Source organism: Protomyctophum parallelum (assembly GCF_964188405.1).
Source record: "Protomyctophum parallelum genome assembly, chromosome: 9".
Lineage (NCBI taxonomy): Eukaryota > Metazoa > Chordata > Actinopteri > Myctophiformes > Myctophidae > Protomyctophum > Protomyctophum parallelum.
The window spans coordinates 3,762,500-3,789,999 of NC_139706.1; the positions used below are offsets into that span (position 1 = coordinate 3,762,500).

The following is a 27,500-nucleotide window of genomic DNA, read 5'->3' on the forward strand; positions in this document are numbered from 1 at the left end:
TCAGCGGAAGCTTTTCCCACAATATGTGGTTTATGTGGTTAATGTATAGTGTGAGACAAGCCATGGCTCATGGCTCTTGGCTTTTATTTACATTTCACAATGTAAGCATTTAGCAGACGGTTTTAATCCAGAGCGATTTACGGTAAGCAAGAACAACACATGGTAATCTATTCTAAATTCTCCGAAAGCTGTCTGTCAGTCATTCTGTCTGTACAGTTCCTTATCACGTGTCACCAGTGAAATGCATGTTGGGACACAGTTTTCCGTGCAACATTCCCTTTGCATTCTCCAACGCACCTCCCCTTTATTACACAGCCCCCTGGCAGGCATCAGACCCACTGGGTCTGATGGGGGAATTAGCAGCCACAACGTTGGACGGGGGAATTAACAGCCAACATTAAAGATGGAGTGCCACGATTTTTTTCCACCATAAAACATGATCATCAGGTATTATTACAATATAAGGAGGAAGAACTTTTTCCAAAAAGTGTACAGTATTTGTTAAAATCATGCTTTTATGTGGACACGCCCACCAGTTCATTAAGTATGCCTGGTTTGCCTGGTGGGTGGTGATGGGTGGTCATCCACCTGAACTGAAGCCACACCCACAGCTGTAGTTGTATGATAAAGGGGGAGGGCTTAGGGGAGGGGCTGATAATGTGATGTCACTATATTACTGTTTATTTCATTGGCCCGTTTGACTGTCAAGGGTTCAGCCACCTCCTTCGCCGTGCCATACAAATAGGCTACATGCAGGCTGAAAGCCTGCCCACTGACAACGAGAGGCTACAGATCTCATCTGCCCTGCACGTACCCAACGTGGTACAATGAACAGCACAATCACAACGGAATGATTATCTGTCGAGGTGGCCAAATGGAGACGTTTTATTAACCGGCTACCGTTAGGCGTTATAGCAAGCAAATACAACAGGGTTTAAGTGCGCCCGGACGGGGAATTAGCAACCACAACGTCACGTGCGTTATCGCCCATGTTCCCAGTAAGGCGTTTTGACACCACAACATGCAATCCATTTGGATGATTTGGTTATACACTCCCAAAGTTACATTACTGTGTACTTTTATATCTGTTGGATCATAACATATCAATAATATCATCCACCACTCGACGGAAGAGGAAGACAGATCCGGTGCCGTCGGTAAAATACAATGTTAAAAAAAATACATACAGACAGATGCAATGACCTAAGTTTGTCGCAAGCCCGGTGGCTGCCTAGTGCCGACACCACACACACACACTTGACGTGATCTATTACATCGCATTACCCACCCTGAACATCATTTGTTGTTCATATAGAACGGGTAAGGACTAGTACATCAAATACATATAAATAGTCATCAAGGATCATAAGCAAGATAAGAACCTAACATCCGTCTAACAGTGGAATATCTGTACCAATGAGAATACCCCATAGAGTGCTATATGTCTGGGTTGTAGGGTTGGATCAGAAGATGCCATACCTTTGGTTGCTTTGTAGGCCAGCATCAGTGTTTTGTACTCTGTGTGGGCAGCAACCGGGAGCCAATAGAGGGAACGGAGAGAGGGGGGGGGGGGGGGGGGGTGAAGGACCTCTTCTAGTAAAGAGGGATCTGGTGAAGGCATACAGTATTAACCCATTCTGACCTGAGATCAGATTCATACGAGGTTTCTGCCGGATCTGCTATTTTTAAATAGCTAAAGCATAACATGATGCCAACACCAAAATGGGTGCCCGGTCAGAATGGGTTAAGACAGACCCATCATAGTAGTTGACCCGCTTTTTGAGTGAGTAGAAGTGAGTGAGGCATATTGGGGTACACATTTATAGTTGTCTATACATTTAGTTGTGCATACAATAGAGCACCGAAGTCTGACGTCACTTTCAGTAGAGGGCGTCAGTCCCCAGGTTCATGTATTTGTTTAGTTGCATTGAAATCCCCATTGAGGCGATTTGAGATCGCCTCATATAACAACTGTGTTTGAAAAATAAACATGTCACCCCGGCCGCTTCACTCATATGGATATGAAGAATCAACTGACTGAGAGAAAAATGTTACTGCTGCTGAATTAGTTAGATTTTCGCTAGAAGCAGACTGTATCATATATGAGTGACTGACTGTTGCAAACGATACAGAGACACCTCCCTGACAATAACGCCGAGACAGCTTGTTTATTTTTGGACCACAACGCTTATAGTAGACGATATTAAGATCACCCCATGTTATTCTCCATAGAGAAATTACTTCCGCGAACCAGGGGAATCGTCGGGATGAGCGAGTTATGTCAGGACTTCGGTGCTCTATAGGTGACAGACAAAGTGAAAGACAGAATGTTTGGGTGAGTGAGATTCACCCAAACATTATATATGTTATATCCGACTTCTGTAGGGAGGAATATTGTTTTGCTCTAAAGTCACGTTTGATCATGCAAGTTTTACACCCTGAAATCATTTAATGTGATCACCAACTGTGTGTGGTCCTGCATCTTGACTGAATGACCCGGTCTGCGCATTGTTATGATTAACATATTATTATGTTATAGAAGATTGTCTGAATGTGTCTGTTGCTTTGAACATCCTCTAGTGTGTGTGCCCAGCTTTACATGCAGTATAAATATTGACAATAGCTGGCCCCGACCTGTCAGAAGATGAAGCCCAGTAACGGATATCTCTTGTGGGTGTAGTCAGGCCAACAACATGAGGACGGATGGCTTCATACTAGTCCATCTGTTACTATTAAAGCCCCGTTGCACTTTGGTTGTGCACCGTTGTTGCACACTGAACGATTGTAGATGTACAAGCTCACAACGTGTCCGGTGTGTGTCCGGTGTGTGTGTGTGTGTGATGTGTATTGAGCTTGTAGATCTATATATTTACCAGACGCTCTTAATCCAGCCCGGTTTACAGTAAGCAAGGTAAACACAAGGTAATACAACAAATCTGTACATTGAAACTATACAAACTATAGAATGCCAGGTCAACAAATTAACCCGAGATCTGTCTACATAACATGCTATCTAGATTACATTTTTACCTTTGCAAGGTTGTCAGGGCTAGGACAAGTGCTATGGCCTAAAGTGGAGTCTGCAGTTATTTTTTTCCTTTATTGGAAAATGGGTTGAGAGATGGGTGATACGAACCCGCGACACACTGTCAGGCTGGAATACTAGCCTAGGTGCCCAGGCTAGTCTGCACTAGTTCTAAGTGCAATACGGAGTTCATTCCACAGCCAGAAGGGAGAAGTTTCTGGGACGGTCACCATGTTGTCCCAAGGTTCTGACAGCTTGCCTGTGTTAGCCGATCTGAGGGAGCGAGACGGGTTGTAGGGTTGGATCTGGCTTTAAAGATATGGAGGTGCCATACCTTTGGTTGCTTTGTAGGCCAACTGGGGCGACTGTGGCTCAAGAGGTAGAGCAGGTCGTCCAATGATCCATGGGTCGGCGGTTCGAATCCCGGCTCCTCCTGTCTACATGTCGAAGTGTCCTTGGGCAAGACACTGAACCCCAAATTGCTCCCGATGTGCTGGTTGGTGCCTTGCATGGTTTCCGCCGCAATAGGTGTATGAATGTGTGTGTGAATGGGTGAATGTATAATGCACAATCTATGTAAAGCGCTTTGGATAAAGGCGCTATATAAATGCACCATTTACCATTTGCCAACATTTTTTTTTCCCCTTAATTTTTTATCCCACGATTTTGTAACCCATTTTTCACCCCTGTGTCAATTATCTAATGTGATCCTGGGCTCTACACACCCTCCGCCAACCTGGGGAGAGCAACGGACTTGAACTCATGCTTCCTTCATGCCTGAGTGTCCAAGTTGCTCCTTTACACCTGACAGAGGGGAGTTTCCCTGGTTGGACGTAGCGCGTGGAAGGAACATGTTATTCCAACCAGTTCCTTTCCCCTCCATCAGGCGCCCCGGCTGGCCAGGGGGAGGCAGTTTAGAGACCAGGATTCAACATCAGTGTTTTGTACTGTGTGCAGGCAGCTATTTACTGTGTGCAGCTTTGCCTCACAACTAATATAAGCATATATTACCCGTTAGCAGTCATTATCTTCCAGTGTTCATTCCTAGTACGGAAAGTTTCAGTGCATTCTAATTGTACGTTCCAAATCTACGTTCTGACACAGGTCATGTGTCTATCCTTAAATACGATGTTCAGCATTCATCTTCCATTCATCATGGAATATGAACACTTTAGATTTTTATATCTTAGTAGTTTGATTTGGTATTCTGTCAGGGACGTCGCTGACAATTTGGTTGCCCTACTCGCATATTATTTGTGCTGCCCCCCGCTCCCGACGTGAGCACTGCGTTATCTCATGCAGATCGGCTGCTTTCGCAGTTTGCGAGGACACACACATGGGCGTGCGTTATTACATGGCGGAGCCACGGAGAGAATTGTTGTTATGAGAGTCGGTTTGGCACTTTTTGGCACATTTTGTTGCCCCCTCGGTGTGTTGCCCTACACAATGCGACGGTATTGTATTCTGTTATGATATTAAAGCTATACCCATAAGCCATAATGTTGATATTATAGTCACACACGCTCACACTGTCCTCCCACTCAGCGGAGCATACAGCATGTGCACACAACAACAAGCTAGAAGTGGGAAATATTATTCTATAATGACAGCTGGTGTAGCACACTGACATGGGAGACCAATATGCAGAATGACTCCATGCCAACATGCTTCGTAGCTACAGCATGTCACCCACTATCGTTTACATTATAGGACATTTGAGTGTTTTGACGTTACAGTTGTTTTGATTCTTCTGATTAAGAGTAGATAGATAAACCTGTGTAAGTGATCTCTCTGTCTGTGGTCTCATTTCAAGAAATGATTTGTGTGGACAGAAAACAATATGTGGTGTGGTGACAGACAGTACGCAATACAGTACATTGTGGGATATAACATCTATGGCATTGGCACGTATTTTTAAGATATTGAATGTTACTCCAGGTTGTCATTATATATTTTCCTTTTAACCCATTCTGACCAGGCACCCATTTTGGTGTTGGCATCATGTCGTGCTTTAGCTATTGAAAAATAGCAGATCTACAAGCTCATATCGCGCCACCGAGTGGCGCGATACGAGCTTGTAGGTCTGCTATTTTTGAAAAATCTAAGAGCGACTGACATTTTTAGAATCTGATCTCAGGTCAGAATGGGTTAATCAGACCAGTGTGTGTCCGGCGGAAACCTCGTATGAATCTGATCTCAGGTCAGAATGGGTTAAGGTGTTGGTGTGTGGAGATACACATAAGAACTTGTAATGACCTCCTGTTTGCCCTTGAGGACATAATCTCTCGAGGCAGTAGGCACTGTGCTGATACTGTCAGATGCTGTCAGATACACCCTGTATCTCACAGTTTTGTTTCTATTTCAATTGTTCACCGTCCAGTTTCACACACAGAGGAATATAGTCTAACATTTTTGGACACAGAGTCGCTGACTTCCGAATGTATAAACAGTCATGGAGACAGACTGTTGGATATAGGGTCAATTACCAGTTGGATGATGGGGGGTAGGTCTCTATGTTTTCGTAGTGGGGGATGGGAAGAAGAGAGGGAGAGAGCAGGTGTGCAGAGGCACTGGGGGAGAATTGGATGGGGCACAAAAAGGGGGGATGAGAAGAAAGAGTAGAAGACGCAGGAAGAGGAGGGGGGATTTAGGAGGCAATTGGGAATAGGAATATGGTTATACGTCTAATCTCTTTGCACACGCACGCACGCACACATGCACGCACGCACGCACGCACACACACACACACACACACACACACACACACACACACACACACACACACATATCCTGGCAGCAGAACCTATGAACTTCAAGGTATTTTGTTTTACTAATCTTACTTGCCCACATTTCAGTCTAATGCTGAAAAGCATCGCTGCAAAATAAATGAATGACGATAACCACCCACCACACATTGTTGTAATGTGCCCTTTTTGCGTGTTTTCTAGTGCAGTGTGTCTCAGACATCGTCAAGTCAAGGACTTAAATAAATTCATGTGTGGACCTCCATTTGAAAATATTTGATGACAGGGATAAGAGAAGCTCTATTTAAAGATGGAGTGCCACCATTTTTTTCCACCCTAAAACATGATCATCAGGTATTATTACAATATAAGGGGGAAGAACTTTTTCCAAAAAGTGTACAGTATTTGTTAAAATCATGCTTTTTATGTGGACACGCCCGCCAGTTCATTAAGTGTGCCTGGTTTGCCTGGTGGGTGGTGATGGGTGGAGATCCACCTGAACTGAAGCCACACCCACAGCTGTAGTTGTATGATAAAGGGGGAGGGGTTAGGGGAGGGGCTGATAGTGTGGTGTCACTATATTACTGTTTACTTCATTGGCCCGTTTGACTGTCAACTGTCACTCCATCTTTAACCCATTCTGAACGGGCACCCATTTTGGTGTTGGCATCATGTTATGCTTTAGCTATTGAAAAATAGCAGATCTACAAGCTCATATCGCGCCACCGAGTGGCGCGATACGAGCTTGTAGGTCTGCTATTTTTTGAAAAATCGAAGAACGACTGACATTTTTAGAATCTGATCTCAGGTCAGAATGGGTTAATCAGACCAGTGTGTGTCCAGTGGAAACCTCGTGTGAATCTGATCTCAGGTCAGAATGGGTTAAGTTTGACAGAATTCTACAACTGCCTATTATACTGTAGGCGGGGATAGAGAAACCTATGGTCTCAATAGTCATTCATACATTCTCCCATTGGACTACCTTCTATAGCAAGTGGAATAATAGTCAAATTAACCACATTCAACCTGACGTCCATATTTTGGGCATGTCATTACGTACAAAAGTTAAGAATATTGAAAATAGCAGATCTACAAGATGTGTCGCATTGAGCTTGGCTATTTTTTTTGCTATTATAGAAATTGGGCTTAAGTGATTAAACTGTTGCTAGTTATCCTAGGGACCCCCTGGCTGGTTGCCACTCCAGTGGGGGTCTCTCCTCTCTCCTCTCCTCTAGTCTAGATTTAGGACGTGCACACACAACCTCCCTCGATGGAACCTTTCCACACACCTCTGATCCTACAGAGATGCTGTAGTGGCCTACTGCCAGAGGCAGGCTGACCTGGATATGCACAACGTGTGTGTGTGTGTGTGTGTGTGTGTGTGTGTGTGTGTGTGTGTGTGTGTGTGTGTGTGTGTGTGTGTGTGTGTGTGTGTGTGTGTGTGTGTGTGAGAGTGTGAGTGTGAGTGTGTGCATTGATTAGTGTTTGGATGTGTGCTCAATCTTTTGATTGTAAATACATAAATCCGACACGCATGGATTTACCTACAGCACATGTGCGGTTCTCTCAGCTTTGCACTGTGTGTATCTATACTACAATACAAAAAAACCCAACTGTTTCAGACATACAGGGTTTCCACCCGACAAGCAACGATATCTCAACCAACCAGCCGTCCCCACCCCCATCCTTACTCCTACAGTACAGTACATCCCCCCCCACCACCACTGAGCCCCCCTCACACTACCCTCTGCGTCGTGCCCTGTGGTGATGTTTTGTTTATCACGGGGCGCCGTCAGGACGTACAAAGTGCGGGGTCATTATTTGATGACGGACGGATGGATGTCACGAGTCACGACTCACGTTGTTGTGTATTAGCCCGTGTGACACCTCGGTCGAGTTGAGATTAAGAGCAACTGCAGTTACTGCACAGACGCAGGCAATGCACGACTACAGCAAGACGGAAACATGCTAGACCATGGCATGCACCAGCGCCGTTTGGAAGGAAAAAATAATACATAACAATAGACCAGGCATCCCCCCCAATACTGCAGGGACATTCAGATATGTTAATTCTGAATTTGTCTTGGCCTACTTATTATGTAATGTTTGGGGCTGCCATAGCTGAGTGGTTAGTGAGCCCCTAGTTGTCCCAGGTACGATTCCAGGCCAGGTCATCAATATGTGTCGGTGTGTGTCCCTGAGCAAGACTCTTAACCCCGAATAGCTCCCCAACCGCTGTAGAATCCAATGGCTGCTCACTGCTCTGAATTTCACCCCCTTTGTTTTCCACTGACCTCACGGCGACCGCTCGGTGCGGCGGTTCTTGTATTCTTTATCTTATTCTGAGAATAAGATTAGAAATAAGTCCAGGGTTAGGCATAGTTTTACTGGGGCGGCAGTGGCTCAGGGGTAGAGTGCCTGGATGGCAGTTCGAACCCGGGCTCCCCCAGAGTTACTGTCGAAGTGTCCTTGAGCAAGACACTAAAAACCCCTAATTGCTCCCGATGTGCTAGTTGGTGCCTTGCATGGTTTCTGCTGCCATCGGTGTATGAATGGGTGAATGTAATGCACAATCTCTGTAAAGCGCCTTGGATAAAGGCGCTATATAAATGCACCATTTACCATTTACTGGGGTTAAGTTTAGGAATAGGGTTATAGGTTTAACCTTGTTTAAGCATAATTCACTTAGGTTACTTTAGGAATACCCGGCTGAGCAGTTCCACCAGCTGTACGCCCGGTGCGAGTTGGCAAAAGAGCGACTTTGTTGGTATTCATTTCACCTACATTATAATGTGACAAAAAAACACCCCAAAGGAGTGGGGACTATTCTATTCTACAGTATGTAACACTCGTCTTTGAGTACAATGTCCTAAATCCTTAGTGCTACTGTTCATGCCATTGTAACACGTCTTCCACCCCTTTTCTCTTGCTCCTGATCAAACCATCCATCCAGGAGGGGCAGCAGTTGATCCAGGAGAAGCCCGAGCTCAGTCCGGTGGTGCGGAAGAAGCTGGGGGAGATCAGGGAGTGCTGGCAGGACCTGGAGAGCACCACGCAGGCGCGGGCGCGCGGGCTGTTTGAGGCCAACCGGGCCGACCTGCTGGTGCAGAGCTACAGCAGTCTGGACCAGCGGCTGGGCACGCTGGAGGGGCAGCTGGCCTACGTGGACCAGGGACGGGACCTCACCACCGTCAACAAGCAGCTGAAGAAACTACAGGTGATCCTCAGCTCACTTACCAGGATGGATGCAGAGCCTTTTAGCTCACTTACCAGGATGGATGCAGAGCCTTTTAGCTCACTTACCAGGATGGATGCAGAGCCTTTTAGCTCACTTACCAGGATGGATGCAGAGCCTTTTAGCTCACTTACCAGGATGGATGCAGAGCCTTTTAGCTCACTTACCAGGATGGATGCAGAGCCTTTTCGCGTGTCAGTGTATAGATTGAAATATGAAATATGTGCTGCACAAAAATAGTGAAAATGGCAGATCTACAAGCTCACAATACGTTGCAAGGCGATGCTTTGTGTGCTTGTAGATTGTCTATATTTTCACTATTTAAAAAATGTTTTTTTTTAAAAACAATAACAAAAAAGGAACGGTTTTGGACACACAAGGTTTGCCTGCCTCCAAACTGCGTGACTATGCGTGACGTGCTTTGTTCCTTTTATGCATGGCCAGTTAAACATGACTCACTGTTTACATTGTTATGGTCCCACAGTAATGGTGTCACCTCGTTACAATACTGTAGAAACACAACACCATGCACTGTAGGACGACACCGTGGTGATTCTCGTCATGTCTCGGAATGCCTTTATTTCAGCTCAGCTGTTAATTTCATATGTTAACTGAGGCTCCAGAATTGATATTCTTGCCAAGCATGCATTTTTAATGTAATGGTTGTTTTTCAGCGCTGTGAAACCATTTGCCTTCATGCCAGCCCCATTTACGCATTATTATCATTATTATTTAATGGTTTCATTCCAAAATGAGTTATAGAGAAAATATTGTTAATGGACATATTTTGAAAGCTTAAATCAATATACAGTACCCTTAACATAATTACTTCCTGAGCTGAAAGGGAGAGAGAGAGATGGGGGGGGTGAGACGCAGAAAAGGTCATCGGGGTCCAGGCGGCTGGCGTAGCGGTCCGGGCACCGTGGCTGGTAATCCAGTCTGGCAGTGTGCTGCGGGTTCGACCCCCGATCCCGACGGCCTTTTACTCTGTGTCACCCCCCCCATATCTCTCCCCATTTCCTGTCAACTTATTGTATACCTATCCCTCTATAAAAAAAATAGTTTTAAAGGCGAAAGCCACAAAAACATATCGTACAAAAAATAATAATAAGGTCGTCGGGGGGGGGGGGGGGGGGGGGGATCGGGATTTGAACCTGCGACATGCCGTCAGACTGCACTAGCAGCCTAGGTGGCCAGACCACAATTCCAGCGGCCCGGGCTATGTTAAAATATATTTGACAAATCGGACAAAATTGGTGTTGAACAATAACAATTTCCTTTTAATGTAACCTAACCAATATACTGTATTAGTCTTGTATTGTTCGCTATGGCTGTTGTGTTGAATTGCAAACACATTATCACAAAATGTTTCAGACAGTACAAGGTAGCCTGGCATCCATTCAAAATCACTGCAGTACCGTAAAGTCGAGCAGCTGTTCAAAGAATCTATTTACCAACTAGCCTTTAAAATGGTAAATAGTTTTCATTATATTATATTAATGCCAGTATTTTATAAATTACCTGCGACTCCAGTAAAGAAAGAGTGCCTTCAGTGAATCTTGTTTTATACACATAAGAATTGATCCGTCATTGCCACAATTTCCAAATGCGTCCATTCTACGTTCAACGACTACAGTAGTACCGCAAATCAAGGCTGTTCTCATTTTGGAATGAAATTCTTGATTTTGCCCTCTGGTGGCTGTTCCAATGTATTTTGATATACAGTAGCCTATATACTGTATACTGTACATGTTACCTATCCAAAAGCAGGCTGGTGTAATGCTGCTATGTTTTTCCATGCATTCTCATCCCTATAATTATTTTATCATTTCACCAGACATCTGTCATTCTCCTTTCCCACAGCATGATGCTTAGATCTTCATTTAGCAGCCGGCCATTAGCACTGCTTTATGGCACCATCCTCACTCCAAACCAAACTACATTACCCAGCATCCATCCATCCATCCATCCATGCCCAGGGGTACAGTAACCTTCACTACACTTCATTTCTGATCTTCCTAAATTGAACAATTTAATTTTGCAACTAATGTTGCGGCATTAAAACAGGTATAGTTTACAGTATGTAGCCTGTATAAAACGTATAGCTTTTTGCGATAACCATTGTTGGTGTATATGTACTCCTCAACTACCTAAGTGACACTGATAGTGATACTGATAGTTGAGCAGTACATATCCACTATAAAGGAGAAAAACGATTTGGCTGTGAGTCATAATTATCTTCTGTATTTGGAGGCACCAGAAGCTAGAATCGTCCATTTTGTTTGACCTTTATTTCTCTGTGTACATACCGTACATACAAATTGACAGGTCAAAAACCTAAAATTACAGGCTGGTTATCTGCTAGCAGTACAGTGAGTATTATGTAGTTGGAATAGACAAAAACAGACCAGTGACAGCTGAGATTAACCAGCAAGGCTGGTGGTGCCTTGTAATATTTGCCAATCTAATATCATGCAATATGAATTTTCTTTCCGTGATAAAAAACAAACCCAATGTAGTTAGTGGATTTGTACATTTGCTGTAGATGCCATTAAGCCATTTGCACAAATCTAACTTTTAACTTTTGTAATGAATAAACACTTTACACATATACACCGATCTGCACCATCTTATTACTGCCTCTTCGGGGAAACTATGCTCAACTGGTGCAAAGAATTCCCTATAGGAGTATAGAATTACCAGAGAGTAATATTCTTCTAAGTGTAGAATTCTCAGAGTAGATGGGGGATACATGTTATGTGATCCAAGAGGGAAAATCCGGCCTCGCTTTTCCTCCCACTTACAGTCGTCTCACTTCACACTTGATGAGGCTGTTCTGTCAGATGGAATCAATCAGAATTGATTGAACTTGTTGTAAACTGCTCAAATTTAGGAGTTAGTATGAGCTAACCTCCCTGCCTAAAACCATTAGAATATTCAGCTAAACGGACGAGTTGTCAAGATGCAATGAAGATTGAATGTTACATTTTGTCCTTAATTGAGCAGCACACAGCAATGTGCTCTCACTGGCACCGTAGATTAAATGACATTTTCATGACGTCTAATCTATTCCTTCCTCTTTGTTTTACTCATCCGTTCCACTCACCCATCTTTCCCTTCTTTAACACGGCCACCGTTTCTCATTTTACCTGTCTGTCCATCTCTCTACTACCTCCGACTCGTCTCTGCCTTCTCCTCCTCTCTCTCCCACCCCTGATCCCTCTCTTTTTTTTCTTCTTTTTTTTCTCTCTTTCCACTCCGTCTCTCTGTTCCTCCTCCTCCAACTCGTCTTCCCATTCTGCCTCTTCCTCTTTGCTTTTCCTCCTCCTCTGGCTCTGGTCCATCCAGACCATGGAGTGTCAGATGGAGCAGTGGTACAAGGAGGTGGGGGACCTGCAGGTGCAGGCCGCCTCCATGCCCCAGCAGTGTCAGGTCAAGGAGACGGTGGCGGAGCGCCAGATGGCGGTGGAGAGCCGCATGGTGCGTCTGATCGAGCCGCTGAAGGAGCGCCGGCGCATCCTGCTGGCGTCCAAGGAGGTGCACCAAGTGGGACGCGACCTGGAGGACGAGATAGTGAGTTAGACGGATCGCGACATCGCTGAGCTTTCAGACGGGCTTTATTTCTTATCCTGGAAAAGGGGTTATGCTGGCCACGTGTCCAACCGGTGCTTCTGCTCTAGTCTGTGTTTTAAATCAAATAATCTAATCGCGCAAGCACGCGCACGCACACACACACACACACACACACACACACACACACACACACACACACACACTATGGGCCCTATCTTGCGTTAGTGGCACTTTATCCGTAATTTGGGGATTCATCATTGCGTAAGAGGCGGAACGGGACACAAAACGAACCAGCAATGATGTCCATACCATATAAGTTTTCAATTTTTTCTCCACCGTGCACAGAACCATATGATGCACCGAGAACACTCGTCAATTCATTGAGTCACAACTCGCTCAAATCTGGAGCATTTTTTCAATTTGTATTGTATTGCCTCTACGAAACGGTATCAAGCGAGAAGGAAAGTTCTGGAAATCGGATTAATTAAACAGACTTGCACTGAACTGAGGCGAAATAACATTGGAAATGACACCCGTTGCTTCCTTACCATCTAGCCTTTAATTGCCTTTCATTAAAAACCACTGTGCAATGGGGTGATGAAATTGAACGAGTGCACAATGCGCCTGGTGGTACAAATCAAATAGCTTCTTTGACTAGACAATTAAACACCATGGGCACAAGGAATTGACACTGCTGATTATAGGAAAATTACAATCACAGAGATTTGTGGAGAATTAAAGGAGAATTCCATACTAGAAGGCTTTCTTACCTTTCTTTGTAGTCGTTACGTCCCCATCAAAGAGGTCCAGGTGTTATTTTGTGCAAAAGCTCCTTATTGGCTATTTCCCCTACCATAAGCCCTACATGCATTGCATTGCATTGAATGGGAATTGAATGGGGCTATGGGGTGTTGTGCTAATTCGCTTATTTCCATCGCTCAAAATTATAATTTCTTTGTATATATCCTCTCTTCATAATGTAAATAATATCCCAAGCGGCACAGTTTACTACTTCTTTCGATGGAAATAAGCGAACTAGCACAACACCCCATAGCCCCATTCAATTCCCATTCAATGCAATGCAATTCATTGAGGGCTTATGGTAGGGAATATAGCCACTAAGGAGTTTTTGCACAAAAAAAACACCTGGACCTCTTTGGTGGGGACGTAACAACTACAAAGAAAGGTAAGAAAGATAAGAAAGCATTCTAGCATGGAATTCTCCTTTAAGACAGAACTCTGAGCTGTGAATGTTCTGCAATATTGTGCGTCGAGGCAGCTCCAAATCAGGAGCGATTCTTTTATCATTTACCGTTTACGGATTGTAGAAGCTCCTAAATGCGTAATGCGGAAAGTGGTTAATGCTTGCGGGTAAGGCATGGGATACGATAGAGCCCTATAACTGTTTCCCACTGTTGTTACAGCTGTGGGTCCGGGAGCGCCTCCCCATGGCCACTTCTCAAGAGCATGGCTCCAGTCTCCAGGCTGTCCAGCAGCTTATGAAGAAGAACCAGGTACAATTTACAACATAGGCATTTAGCAGACGCTCTTAATCCAGAGGGATTTACAGTAAGCAAGAACAAAACATGGTAATACATTGTTACTACAAGTACTAACAGCAGTATGACATAATGTCATGTGTAAACCATACCCATGCAAAAATGTTAATAATGTACATTTATTTGGATGTTCCAAATCAACTGTAATAGATTGGACTACTCTGAATAGACATAACATAGGGCTGGGCAATTAACCAAAAAATAATATCAAAACTGTTTTTTATTTTATTTATTCATTTATTTATTTATTTGATAATTCTGTGAATGATTTCGACAAAAGATAATCTGCATTTTTAATAATTAACTAAATCGATTAGTCGGATGAACCACTTAAGCCTGCCCTGTAATATACAGTATATACAGTACGCCACATGGTACAAAAATAGTAAAAAAAATATGTAGATCTGCTATTTTCACCTTCTGTTTTTCTGTAAAAAACTAATTTAAATCTTGACATTGAAACATAACACAACACTCACAAATCAATCCTCTGTGTCTCTCCCTCTCGCTCTCTCTCTCTATTCCGTCCTACTCTCCCAGACTCTCCTGCGAGAGCTCCAGGGCCACAGGGGCAGGATAGAGGACGTTCTGGAGAGGGCGGGCATCATCGCCTCCATCCGGAGTCCTGAGGCGGACCACGCGCGGGCGGGTCAGAACATGCTGGGCCAGCTCTGGGCGATGCTCTGGGCCGAGACGGAGAGGAGGCAGGTGGTGCTGGACGCCATGTACCAGTCCCAGCAGTATTACTTTGACACGGCCGAGGTGGAGGCCTGGCTCAGCGAGCAGGAGCTGCACATGATGAACGAGGAGAAGGGGAAGGTACGACGGATGGAGGCATGTGGAAAGGGCTTTGGATGGACATGGGCATGTACATTCAGCGTAGTGGAATTTTCATCCGATTCATGAGCTTAGTTGTTCCTGCCTCTGTATTCTACACTGTCCAGTAAAGCAGAAGTCCTCCTGAGAAGTATACAAAATTTGAAAATATTCAGTGTGTTTAATGCTCGTATGAAAAACGAATGGGGACTGGTGAATGCGGATTAGAGTCATGTTAGTGTTTACATTGGGGCCCGAAGCTGGGACCTTTTCCATGACAGGATGATCACTCTCACTCCCTGTCCTTCCAGACAGAGTGATGTTGACCTTTCCCATCCCTTCTTACAGGATGAGCCCAGCACTCTGCAGCTGTTGAAGAAACACCTGGTCCTGGAGCAGACCATAGAGGACTACGCGGAGACCATTGGCCTGCTGTCGCAGCAATGTCGACAACTGCTGGAGATGGGACACCCGGACAGGTGAGGTGCTGCCGGCGCATAACCCATTCTGACCTGAGATCAGATTCATACGAGGTTTCCGCCGGACACACACTGGTCCTGATGAACCCATTCTGACCTGAGATCAGATTCTAAAAAAATGTCAGTCGTTCTTCGATTTTTCAAAAATAGCAGACCTACAAGCTCGTATCGCGCCACTCGGTGGCGCGATATGAGCTTGTAGATCTGCTATTTTTCAATAGCTAAAGCATAACATGATGCTGACACCAGCGCAGCTCCACTCTCGCGAGACGCGGACTTGCAAAACATTTCACTTCAACGCATGTCCACAACATTAAGATCAGTGTCTGTGGTCACTGTGGTCACTCAGTCTATAATTAAACATTTCACTTCACCTCCACATGAATATAAGTGGTCAGTCAACATAATCCAAATTCACAGTAACAGCCCTGTTTGGTTTTGATTTAAGAATTCAGCCGCAGTAGATTAATGGGAGTTTCCTACCCGTTTGCTGAAACAATAAAACATTGTTCCACTGCTGGCTGCCTTTTCTCTTGATTTAGTCCAACCACCAGCAAACTAAAGTATGTGTGAATGTATGTGTTGTGAATTATCTGCTTGCTATCCAAATGGCAGCCTCTGGTGGACAAAACCCTTCACAACTCCCCTTCCACCACTGCACCAATCACCGACAGGTGTCTGCCATCAGCACTCTGGGCTGATTGCCATTGTCAGCTCAGGTGTGCTCCACTACAAACACTCACTCCACACACACACACACACACACAGCTCTCCACCCCGGACCAGCCATGCGTCACTGACAAATGTAAGCTCTTGTTTTGATTGTATTATTTACTTGCTATATTTTATGCTTTGAGTTATATGTTCTGAGTTTAATTGATGTATTGCAATACCACTTTACCGTTTAAATTCTGAGTATTGATATGCTCCATTTTTTCTCCTGTTTTGTCAGAACCATGGTGTCTGGATATGTGGAAATAAATGCACTAAATATCAAATGGAAACAAGTCAATGTCATGTCTCTTTAATTTGAACATTTTTGGGTGGTCAGCAGTTTCACTGAACAACAAACTTTATTATGGTCCTTCGAGCCGGATGCTGACTGCCCAAATAAGACATTGACTTGATTGATACTACACTAAAAACATTGAAATTGCATTGAAAATATGCTGCAAGAGGAAAGTGGAGGAACAGTGCCCAAGACCTACCCTGGCAGGGATAGACAGAAACCACAGAGGTATGGGACGGCACAGCTCCCCGCACAAAAGGCCACACCGACCATGGAGTCCCTGGCCAACATGGCCGGAACTCTAAAAAGAGCAGAGATGGAGGGGAAGGAAGAAATGGAGGCCATGAGGAAGAAAATGGAGGAGCTTGACAGGCAAGGGAGAGAGAGGTCCAACCTGCTAGCTCACATTAGCACCTTGCTAATGAGTGGCAACCAACAAATGGAGGAGCCAGATGACCACCACCTTGGAGCAGTAGGGGGAGCACTTCCCACCGGTCTCCTCCTTGGAGCACAGGGAGGTGCACTGGAGCTGGGGGAAGGTGCTCCTTCCCTCAACTCCAAAGCAGAGGACTACCCCGACGAGGTGGTAGTGCATTCAAATGAATATCTTGAATCCCTCACTCAGCAGATGAGCCCAACACGGCCTGAAGAGGGGGTTGAGACACCAGGAGGAGCCCTGCTACCCCTAGGAGACCAATACAGGCTCACCGGCCGGCAGGGGTCAGAAGCCCCACAGAGCAACAGGCCTCAGCATGTGGGGACATCCACACCGGAGGATAGACGGTTGGTCGGCAGGAAGGAGAAGTCTGTCAGGATTCAACACACCTCAACTACTAATGAGGACAATTCTGCAGAGGAGCACTTCACCAACTACCAACTCTACAACCTCCCTCCAAGTACAGTGAAGAAGAACCGGTCAGCTCCACCTCCCCCCACTCAATCACGAAAGCCTCCTTCAGCCATACACCCAGTTCAGCAGATCATCTGCTCCCCAGTCCAAGTGGTCCATTCCCACTCTACCCCCTCTCGACTGCATCCTGCCTATTCCCAGCCACTTCTGTCACCAAACCTTCAAACCTTCCACCACGCCCTGGCTCCCTCTGCTGGCCGTCTCCAGTCACTGCCTCCTTCTCAGCCAGACAGACCTGGGAATTCATGTCCCACACCCCCGCCTATTCACTATGCTGGGGCCCAACTTCGGCCACCTCTTTCAGGCCAGGTGCCTCCTGTACAGGTACCATGCCAACCACCAGCTCATCATCCCTATGGGCCAGCCGTGTATGGCATCCCAAAGCCTTCAATCCCTGACTTCATTCAAGACAATGAAAGAGACTTTGCCAACCTGAAGCTGGCACTCGACAACCTGCTCGATCCTCATGTCCAATTGAGTGAAAAATATAAATATCATGTCCTTCTTGAGCACCTCAAATTCCCTGAGGCTCAGATGATCGCCCAGTCTTGCCGCCATCAGGTGGAGCCCTACACTGCGGCGATGCAGGCCCTGCAGCTGCAGTACGGTCAACCCCACCAGCTGGCTCAGAGCGAGATTGCAGCGATCCTTACAGCCCCGGACGTCAAATCCAATGACCCCCAAGCTGTCCAGCACTTCTCACTTCAGGTTCACCTGCTTGTCAGCATGCTCGAATCTCTCGAGGGTCGTACCGGCTACGAGCTCAACTGCTGCTCACATGTTGACCGCCTGCTGAGCAAACTGCCAAGATACCTGAGGGAGAGCTTCATCGAGTTCCTACATCTACAAGGCAAACTCACTGTCGCCACACTTAACCCCTACAACCTGAGGGACTTGGCCGGATGGCTGCAATCCAAGGCTCAACAGCAGAGGCTCTCTAACCGTCTCGTTCAGCGGTACCACGGTGGCCAACAGCAGGAGCAACCCAATACCAGGCCACCTAAGACAACCAAGAACAAGAGCCAAGCAGCTGTCTATCATGGCTCAGAACCAGATGCCCCTCAGACCCAGTCCTTTCAGAAATCCAAATCCCCAGGAAAATCCTATAACAAGCCTAACATTCACTGCCTGTTCTGCCGGGCCAACGACCACTACATCACCAGATGTCCCAAGATCGAGTCTCAGACTAAGGAGGAACTGCGATCATGGCTACTGAGGGGCAACAGATGCTGGAAGTGTGGCCGTACCTCTCACTTGTCTAGTGATTGCTCCCTGGAAAAGCCCTGTCCTGACTGCGGTCAACTTCATCTTCGGGTCTTGCATCCCGTGGCCGACTCAGAGCCAAGGTCGGATCCTTCCCGCCCACAAAGCAAGATCTACTTCTCTCATTCCAATCCTTCCGACCGTGTACTTCTTAAAGTTGTCCCAGTACTTCTATGGCACAACAATGTTTCACTCAGTACACATGCGGTTCTGGATGATGGCTCAGTCCGGTCCATGATCCTCCCGGCTGCAGTCAAACATCTCCAGTTGAAGGGGAAGAGGGAGGTATTGGCTCTTTGCACCATCCGATCAGAGCTTACCCACCTTGAAGGGAAAAGTGTGCAGTTTGAGATATCGCCCATACTCACGCCATCAGTCAGATACCCTCTCAAGCAAGCTTTCACAGCTGAAGGTATTGACCTCATCGACCAAACCTACCCCATCCAGTCCCTCAAGCGGCGCTATCCATACCTGAGGGATATCCCCCTTCGATCCTTCCGAAAGGTCCAGCCTCTGATCTTGATTGGATCCGACAACTCCCACTTGATCTCACCTATAGAGCCGGTGAGAAGAGGCCCCCAGGGAGGCCCCCTGGCAGTGCACACACAGCTGGGATGGACCCTCCAAGGCCGATATGTGGATTCCCACAACAATCCTGCTGGCAACATTGCCAGAGGAAAAACCCTTGCTGACCTATCCCAGCCAAGTCGTTGGAAAAATGGACCTGCTTCCCTTAAGCAACCACACGACCGTTGGCCCGTCCGGCCTGCAAGCACAACCCAACCAGATCTTTCGGAAGTTAAAGGTCTCACCCTTTGCAACCTGACCACCATCCAAACTCTGGGTCAGCTGCCCCCCAACTCCACTCAGTACCCCTCATGGAAGGACTTGGTACAACTCACCTCCGATGAGCTCCACAGTCAAACTCCTGCGAGTTCACCAGCCCCAACCTATATGGATGCCGAGCTCCAACTCATCAAACGATGCCAAACTGAGAGCTTCCCCATGGAGCTGAAAGCCCTACGGGCCAACAAACCTCGGCGCCTCAACAGCAGGCTCAGAACCCTTGCCCCCGGACTTGATGGGCAGACAGGCCTCATAAGGGTTGGCGGAAGGCCCCGGAATGTTCAGGGCCCCCTCCAGTCTCCTTTGCACCCTGTTGTGCTGGATCCCGTACACCCCATCACTAAACTGCTCATCAAGGACTTTGATGAGAGGCTGCTCCACTCTGGTCCGGAGCGAGCCTTTGCAGAACTCCGTAGGCACTACTGGATCCTCCGTGGGAGGCAGGCAGGGAAACGCCATCAGTCTTCACGCCCAGACTGCCATCGTTGGCGTTCCAAGCCTAAAGCCCCCTACAGTGGTCGTCCGCCAGAACGGTCGTGTCGACGGCCGTGGTCCCCTGGGTTCAAACCACCTGGCCACCCTCCGTACCTGCCCCATCCTTCATTCCTGACTGGGGCGGCCAGTTCCGCTCCTACCCAGCCTCCGGGCCGTCCGCCCGAGGTAACCCCCTGTCACCAGCCCAAGATCTGGTCAACACGGGGCGGCTGAACGCCTCTCCTCACCAGCCCCAAGTTTGGGTCCCATGGGGCGGCTGAATGTCTCCCTCTTCACCGACAAAGTCCGACCCCGAACTGACAACTGAACATTTTTGTGTCCATCCCGGTACACTACACCGTTTGTCCCTGCACTACACCCACTGACACCTCGACAGCACAGACAATTCCCTTTATGTTCACAGTAGCTGAGCTACCGTGGGGGCGGCTGTTGTGAATTATCTGCTTGCTATCCAAATGGCAGCCTCTGGTGGACAAAACCCTTCACAACTCCCCTTCCACCACTGCACCAATCACCGACAGGTGTCTGCCATCAGCACTCTGGGCTGATTGCCATTGTCAGCTCAGGTGTGCTCCACTACAAACACTCACTCCACACACACACACACACACACAGCTCTCCACCCCGGACCAGCCATGCGTCACTGACAAATGTAAGCTCTTGTTTTGATTGTATTATTTACTTGCTATATTTTATGCTTTGAGTTATATGTTCTGAGTTTAATTGATGTATTGCAATACCACTTTACCGTTTAAATTCTGAGTATTGATATGCTCCATTTTTTCTCCTGTTTTGTCAGAACCATGGTGTCTGGATATGTGGAAATAAATACACTAAATATCAAATGGAAACAAGTCAATGTCATGTCTCTTTAATTTGAACATTTTGGGTGGTCAGCAAGTTTCACTGAACAACAAACTTTATTAGTATGTATTGCACATCCACATGCCTATAAACATGATTTATCCCTCCCTCCCTCTCTCTCTCTTTCTCTCGCTGTCTCTCTCTCCCCCCATAGCGAACACATCAGTAAGCGCCAGTCGCAGATCGACCGGCTGTACGTCTCCCTGAAGGACCTGGTGGAGGAGAGGAAGAGCCGCCTGGAGCAGCAGTACTGGCTCTACCAGCTCAACAGGGAGGTGGATGAACTGGAGCAGTGGATCGCCCAGAGGGAAGTGGTTGCCAGCTCCACTGAACTGGGCCAAGACTTTGAACACGTAACGGTAAGTGGGTGGAAACTGTGGAAACTGAGAGAGACCGTAACGGATCGTCATCGGGTTTAATTAACCCATTCTGACCTGAGATCAGATTCATACGAGGTTTCCGCCGGACACACACTGGTCTGATGAACCCATTCTGACCTGAGATCAGATTCTAAAAATGTCAGTCGCTCTTCGATTTTTCAAAAATAGCAGACCTACAAGCTCGTATCGCGCCACTCGGTGGCGCGATATGAGCTTGTAGATCTGCTATTTTTAAATAGCTAAAGCATAACATGATGCTGACACCAAAATGGGTGCCCGGTCAGAATGGGTTTAATTAAGTCATCTGAAATGAGACCTTTTTTTTATTTATCTCGATCAGACCATTGAGAAATTGATTTTTGATAATCCTAATAGTTTGACATTTGAAATTCTCATACAAATCAATATTTTGTCTTCAAGGCTGTGGACTTTTTCCCAATCAAGCAAAAGAAATGTGAGACAAGCAGTGGTGGAAAAAGTACTCACATTTTTTACTAAAGTTAAAAGTATAGGCCTCTCAATTTGGAAACCCCCCTGGAAAAACAGGCCTCTGTTTCGAGAGACCATTGCAATATAGAAATACTCAAAATGTGCTTAAAGTACCAAAAGTAAAAGCACTCATTATGCAGAATATCCCATATTCCAATATAACATATTTCAAATGTATAAAAATCTTTTGAAAATAGCAGATCTACAAGCTCACAATGTGTCGCATCACAACTCATTGTGAGCTTTCAAATGGCCGAAATGTACAGTACAGGGCCCAAATTAGTTACTATTGTTATGATACGGCCTCACTAGAGGCCTTAGAGATGGTCGGCCTTAACCCATTCTGACCTGAGATCAGATTCATACGAGGTTTCCGCCGGACACACACTGGTCTGCTGAACCCATTCTGACCTGAGATCAGATTCTAAAAATGTCAGTCGCTCTTCGACTTTTTCAAAAATAGCAGACCTACAAGCTCGTATCGCGCCACTCGGTGGCGCGATATGAGCTTGTAGATCTGCTATTTTTCAATAGCTAAAGCATAACATGATGCTGACACCAAAATGGTCACTACAGAAGTCTCCATCTAAACCTTGGGGTGGTGGGTGAGGGTCCGTCAAGTCGCAGGCGTGGAGAACATATGCCAACACACAGCGATGCAGCATTACACATACATTCTACCATTTATTACACACACAGAGAAATGTATACAGTAGGACGGTGGATCTATGACGTCCCTAGTAGATTATGGAACCCATGATTAGAGCAGAATGAGCAGGGACACGCTTGCACTCATATCATATTGTACTGTATATGCAGTCAGTCCCTCTGATGCAGTAGTTAGACATTAGACAGATACATGTGTTGTCATTGAGTCAGGCAGCTGAGGCCGTATCTTAACAACTATGTTTTGTAATGATAATCAAAATCTATAAAGTAACTATATAGTAACTAAAGTTCTCAAATTAATGTAGTGGAGTAAAAGTGGTGGAAATACTAAAGTAACAAATACCTCAAAATTTAACTTAAGTTAAGACGAAATAACGACATTAATTTAATAATGCACAGGTAGTCTTAGACGATAAGACGAGTTCTGATAAATTAGCATTAATCCAGAATTATTACAAATATTTTTACCTGATTTTAGCTTCCGTCGCTAGCGCCGCTAGCATCCATGCAACAACAGCCAAAATCCGAAATCCTTCGTTCACGTCCACGCTTTCTTTTTTTTTTTTTTTTAAGATATTTTTTTGCGGCTTACGCCTTTTATTGATTTTTTAAGGGACAGATAGTAGGCTGACAGGAAACGGGAGAGAGATGGGGGGATGACATGCGGTAAAGGCCGTGTCGGGTTCGGGAGTCGAACCTGCGGCACACTGCGACTGGATCACCAGTCCGGTGCCCAGACCGTTACGCTACGGCCTGGGCCGTCCACGCTTTCTTTAGTGACTTTATGGCTCATAATGGGATAAAGTACGATGTTCTGAGCTTAATAAAACATTAATTCGTGGTCACGCTAACCATAACAATGATCCGATCGTCAGAACACAGCTGTGACTATGGCACGGAATGGCCGATTCTTTACTTCTGGTTCAAATGACAGACAACAAAGCTCTTCTTATCTCCTTATGTGGTACATTTCACCTGCCGCCCCCATTTGGTAACGGGCGTTCAAGGTGAAAAGTACCATCCATTATCTTGCCCTCATCCTGACCTTTCCCTCCTTCCATCCATCCCCATGCAGGTCCTGCAGGAAAAGTACACAGAGTTTGCGTCGGAGACGGTCAGTGTGGGCCAGGAGAGGGTGACGGCGGTCAACCAGATGGTGGACGAGCTGATCGACTACGGCCACGCCGAGGCCGCCACCATCGCTGAGTGGAAGGACGGGGTCAACGAGGCCTGGGCCGACCTCCTGGAGCTCATGGAGACCAGGGGGCAGATGTTGGCCGCTTCTCATCAGCTGCACAAGTTCTTCTCTGACTGCAGAGAGGTAGTGTGTGGACTCTGTGGAGCAGAGATTATCAAACCTTCTCATTCATTTCAAGGACGCACAGTTTGCTATGCATTTGATTCTCTAGGACATTGGAGAGGGCATTATGTCCATGTCTGCCTACGATGGGCCTCGCAGTCCCTATACAGGTTTCTGACCTAGTGCCAATCATGTCCAGTGTCTTTTCCATGGAGCCAGTCCATGTCGACACTTAAAGACAAAGCAGAGACTTTTAAAAGAATGTTCATAGCTTAAAATGTGATTACTTTTCTAAAATGCTACAATGATTGAGTTTGGTTTCTTGTCTAAGACCTTGATGGCTCTCTTGAAAAGTTGTTCAATTGGTTGCAGGACTGTGGCATCAGCAAACGACCAGTAAGTGAAATAATATTTAATGTGTGAAGTTGCTATTGCAAAATGCCTTAAAAGTTGCCTTAAAAACAACAGAAATAGCCATCTACAAGCTCATAATACAAGCGTGTCGCACTGTGATGCATTGTGAGCTCGTTGATCTGCTATTTGGTCCCATTTTAAACCTATTTTGTCCCATTTTTGAACAGTTTCAACCCGTGGGTCGAAACCAGTCTGGCTTTTTAACCTTTTTATATTGCTGTACTAATAGCTATGACCTAGGTATTATAGGCTTTTTAAAGTGAGTGTGCTTGAAGGGAGCAAATGGGCTTCCCTTTGTTCTGGAATTTTATTTTTGCACTTCGTACCCACTGGACTGGAGTTACCTTTTGAACTGTAATCGAGGACACCCGGTATTGTTTTGATCTTAGATATAATAGTATCTTTGTCTGTGTTGTTCCAGGTCTTGGCCCAGATTGAGGACAAGCATCGGAGGCTGCCAGAGGTTCGCGCTCATCAGGGTGGTAATGCCAACACCAGCACCCTTCAGAGACTCATGCACAGCTTTGAACATGACATACAGCTCCTGGTCACACAGGTACAGAGACATCTTTGAAAATGACATACAGCTCCTGGTCACACAGGTACAGATTCCAGGTCGCGCACACATTCCAAAATGACTTGCTGTCTCAACAATCTTAAGATCCAGCGATTTCAATTCAGTCATTGCTCAGAAAAGATTCAAAGATTTTTTGACACAGATGAGCATAATTGTATCCAGCTTTTGACTGTAATAATATTCTAGCCTACTAGTGATAAAAGAAAAGCACTAGTCTTTCTGTATTTTGCTGAGAAAAGAGAACACACTTTGCTCACATTCCTGATGTAGGCATTGAAGGTTTCAAATCTAGAATGACACCAGTATGTCTTTAGCTTCTTGCCAGGCTGTGACTGAGTGCCAGTGACTTCAATTTAGAGGTAATGTTTCTCCTCATCGGAACAATACCAGATTTGATGTCGGTTATCTTATCCCTGAAGTATGCTGCAAACTCTTCACATCTGGGTGTCGAGAAAACAGGGGTCCGGAATAAAGCGGATATGGTTTATCAGTCAGTCAGTTGTTGAGAAGAAAAGCTTTCGATTGTTCAGGTTATCACTGATCAGTTTGAAGAAATGATCTTGTCTAGCATTTCTGATTGCCTTGCTCACATAAAATCATCGTGGACAAACATGTAATTTCTCCATTTTTATTCTGCTACATGGCAATTGATCTTTTCAGTTGGGGTTAGCCTTTGTTTTGTCTGACAGGGGAAACAGTGTCAGTGGTTGTCCTTAGTTTGGTATTTAGCTGGTTTACTAGCTCAGGGGTTCTAAATGTGGGTCTTAAGGGGGTTTCCGGGGGTCCCCACCTAAGAGGTTGATAGTTAGGAAACCCTTTATGGGTCTGTAACTATGAGGCCCCTTTTCCACCGGGGCTGAACCGGGTCAGTTCTTTCTTCCCACCTAATGTTGAACCAGTTCAGTGTTTCCACTGATAATTGGTTCAGAACCCTAAAAGTTGGTTTGGAACTGGAATCAAACAATGGCCACCGGTTCTGTGAAAGCACCACGGTTCCAAGAATCTAGAACATAATCAGTTCTAGAACCAGTTCCTTTGGTGGAAAAGGGGCCTCAGTAAATAAACATTGATATTTTACTGTGTAGATTGGGGTCCCTATCAAATGGGCGGTCCGTGGCCTAATGCATATCAAACTGGTGGTACTTTGAAACGGAAGAGGTTGAGAATGGCTAGAATAACTGCTGGTACTATACTTTCTACACAGATCATGAGATTTGCAACAACCTCGGGGGTAAGACACTATTTCTTAACAAGCCATTCTGTATTTTCTCTGTGCTGTGCAGGCTTTAACCCGAAAGTAATACACAATAATGATAAGAAAGACTGTAGCCATGATATCAACAATGGAGGATACGTCAACAGTGAGTCCATGAGTTATCACCAGATCTAAGGTGTGGCCATGGCAATGGGTGGGTCCTATAGTGACATTCTGAATGAAATCCATGCGATTCAGAATGTTTGTAAATCCCATGGCTTTGGAATCTGACTTATTATCCACATGTAACGATGTAACGTTGAAATCCCCTATGATAGTTCTTCTTTTAATCATTATTACTGTGGATAATATGTACAAATTCTGCTTAGTGGACCAAGCCAGGGCATGGCTTGGGAGGCCTGTATAATGTTAGTGCCAGTACAGGTGGCTGGCTCCTAAGTATATATAATGGCATGATACTCAAATGAACAAACCTCATTGAGTGCTCTGAAAAGCAATTCATGGTAAAAATAAGACCCTGACAATGCAGTTCCTTTTGCATGAGCTCCTGTCTGCCGTGCAACTGGGGCACAGCGTCAACTGTATGATATACTGATGCAAAACCACAGCTGCTATATCTCAACTCTAGCAAAAGGGCATTTTGGTCATGTAGGCCCTGGTGTCTTCTGGGAGCATCTGTGTTTTTGCACCATATGCAAAATAACCTCCTTGTGGTTTTTGATTCTGTTTAGCTACTGTATAATAACCTTTTGTTCCCAGGATAGAGTTGATTACTTCTACATGGTAATGTTACAAAGTTACAAACTACATTTATTTCATGTTTGATATTGGGATTACCTGGATAGTTATCGTTGTTCAGATACTGGAATACTACAGAATTAATCCACTGTGCTATAATATCATGATGTTGTGTCATGAACAGTATAAGAACAGCGATGCAAAGTGCACAATAGCCACAGGAGGAAAGTGCAAAACATGCAATTCCAAATATTTCCATTATAAAATTATACAAAACTTAACAACACTTAACTTAACAAATTAACAAAATGTGAAAAGAAATGCATGGATGTACTTGCCTGACCTACTGGCAGCGTGCTCAAGGAATTCAGCGGCTGATCGGTCCTGCGGATTGTTACATTTAGCCCAGGACACACACACACACACACACACACACACACACACACACACACACACACACACACACACACACACACAGAGAGACCCATTTCTAGACAGATTGTATAACTACAGAACATTTTATAATTTGAAAAATAACACCCCCCCTCTCTCTCTTTCTCTATCTCTCTTCTCTAGGTACGCCAGCTACAGGAGAGTGCCGCCCAGCTGAGAACAGTCTATGCTGGAGAGAAGGCGGAGGCCATCGCCTGTCGGGAGCACGAGGTGATGCAGTGCTGGAAGGAGCTGCTGAACTCCTGCGAGGAGTGCCGTGTGCAGATCACCACGGCCACGGACAAGCTGAAGTTCTTCGGCGTGGTGCGAGATCAGATCATGTGGATGGACTCCATCATCTGCCAGATAGGAACCGGAGAGAAACCCAGGTAGTTGAACACATAGGGCCAGCTCTGGGGCGTCTGGAGAGAAACCCAGGTAGTTGAACACAGGGCCAGCTCTGGGGC

General features: G+C 45.7%; 1 protein-coding gene across 1 annotated transcript in view; it reads left to right on the forward strand.

The window, feature by feature from the left end:
* Positions 1–27,500, forward strand: part of sptbn4b (spectrin, beta, non-erythrocytic 4b) — a 126,534-nt gene that overhangs the window by 87,492 nt on the left and 11,542 nt on the right. Inside the window, 9 exon segments of the mRNA XM_083774003.1 lie at positions 8,723–8,986; positions 12,353–12,577; positions 14,002–14,091; positions 14,677–14,955; positions 15,301–15,431; positions 20,973–21,177; positions 23,432–23,677; positions 24,492–24,626; positions 27,178–27,422. Of these exon segments, the coding sequence (XP_083630129.1) occupies positions 8,723–8,986; positions 12,353–12,577; positions 14,002–14,091; positions 14,677–14,955; positions 15,301–15,431; positions 20,973–21,177; positions 23,432–23,677; positions 24,492–24,626; positions 27,178–27,422 (1,820 nt within the window).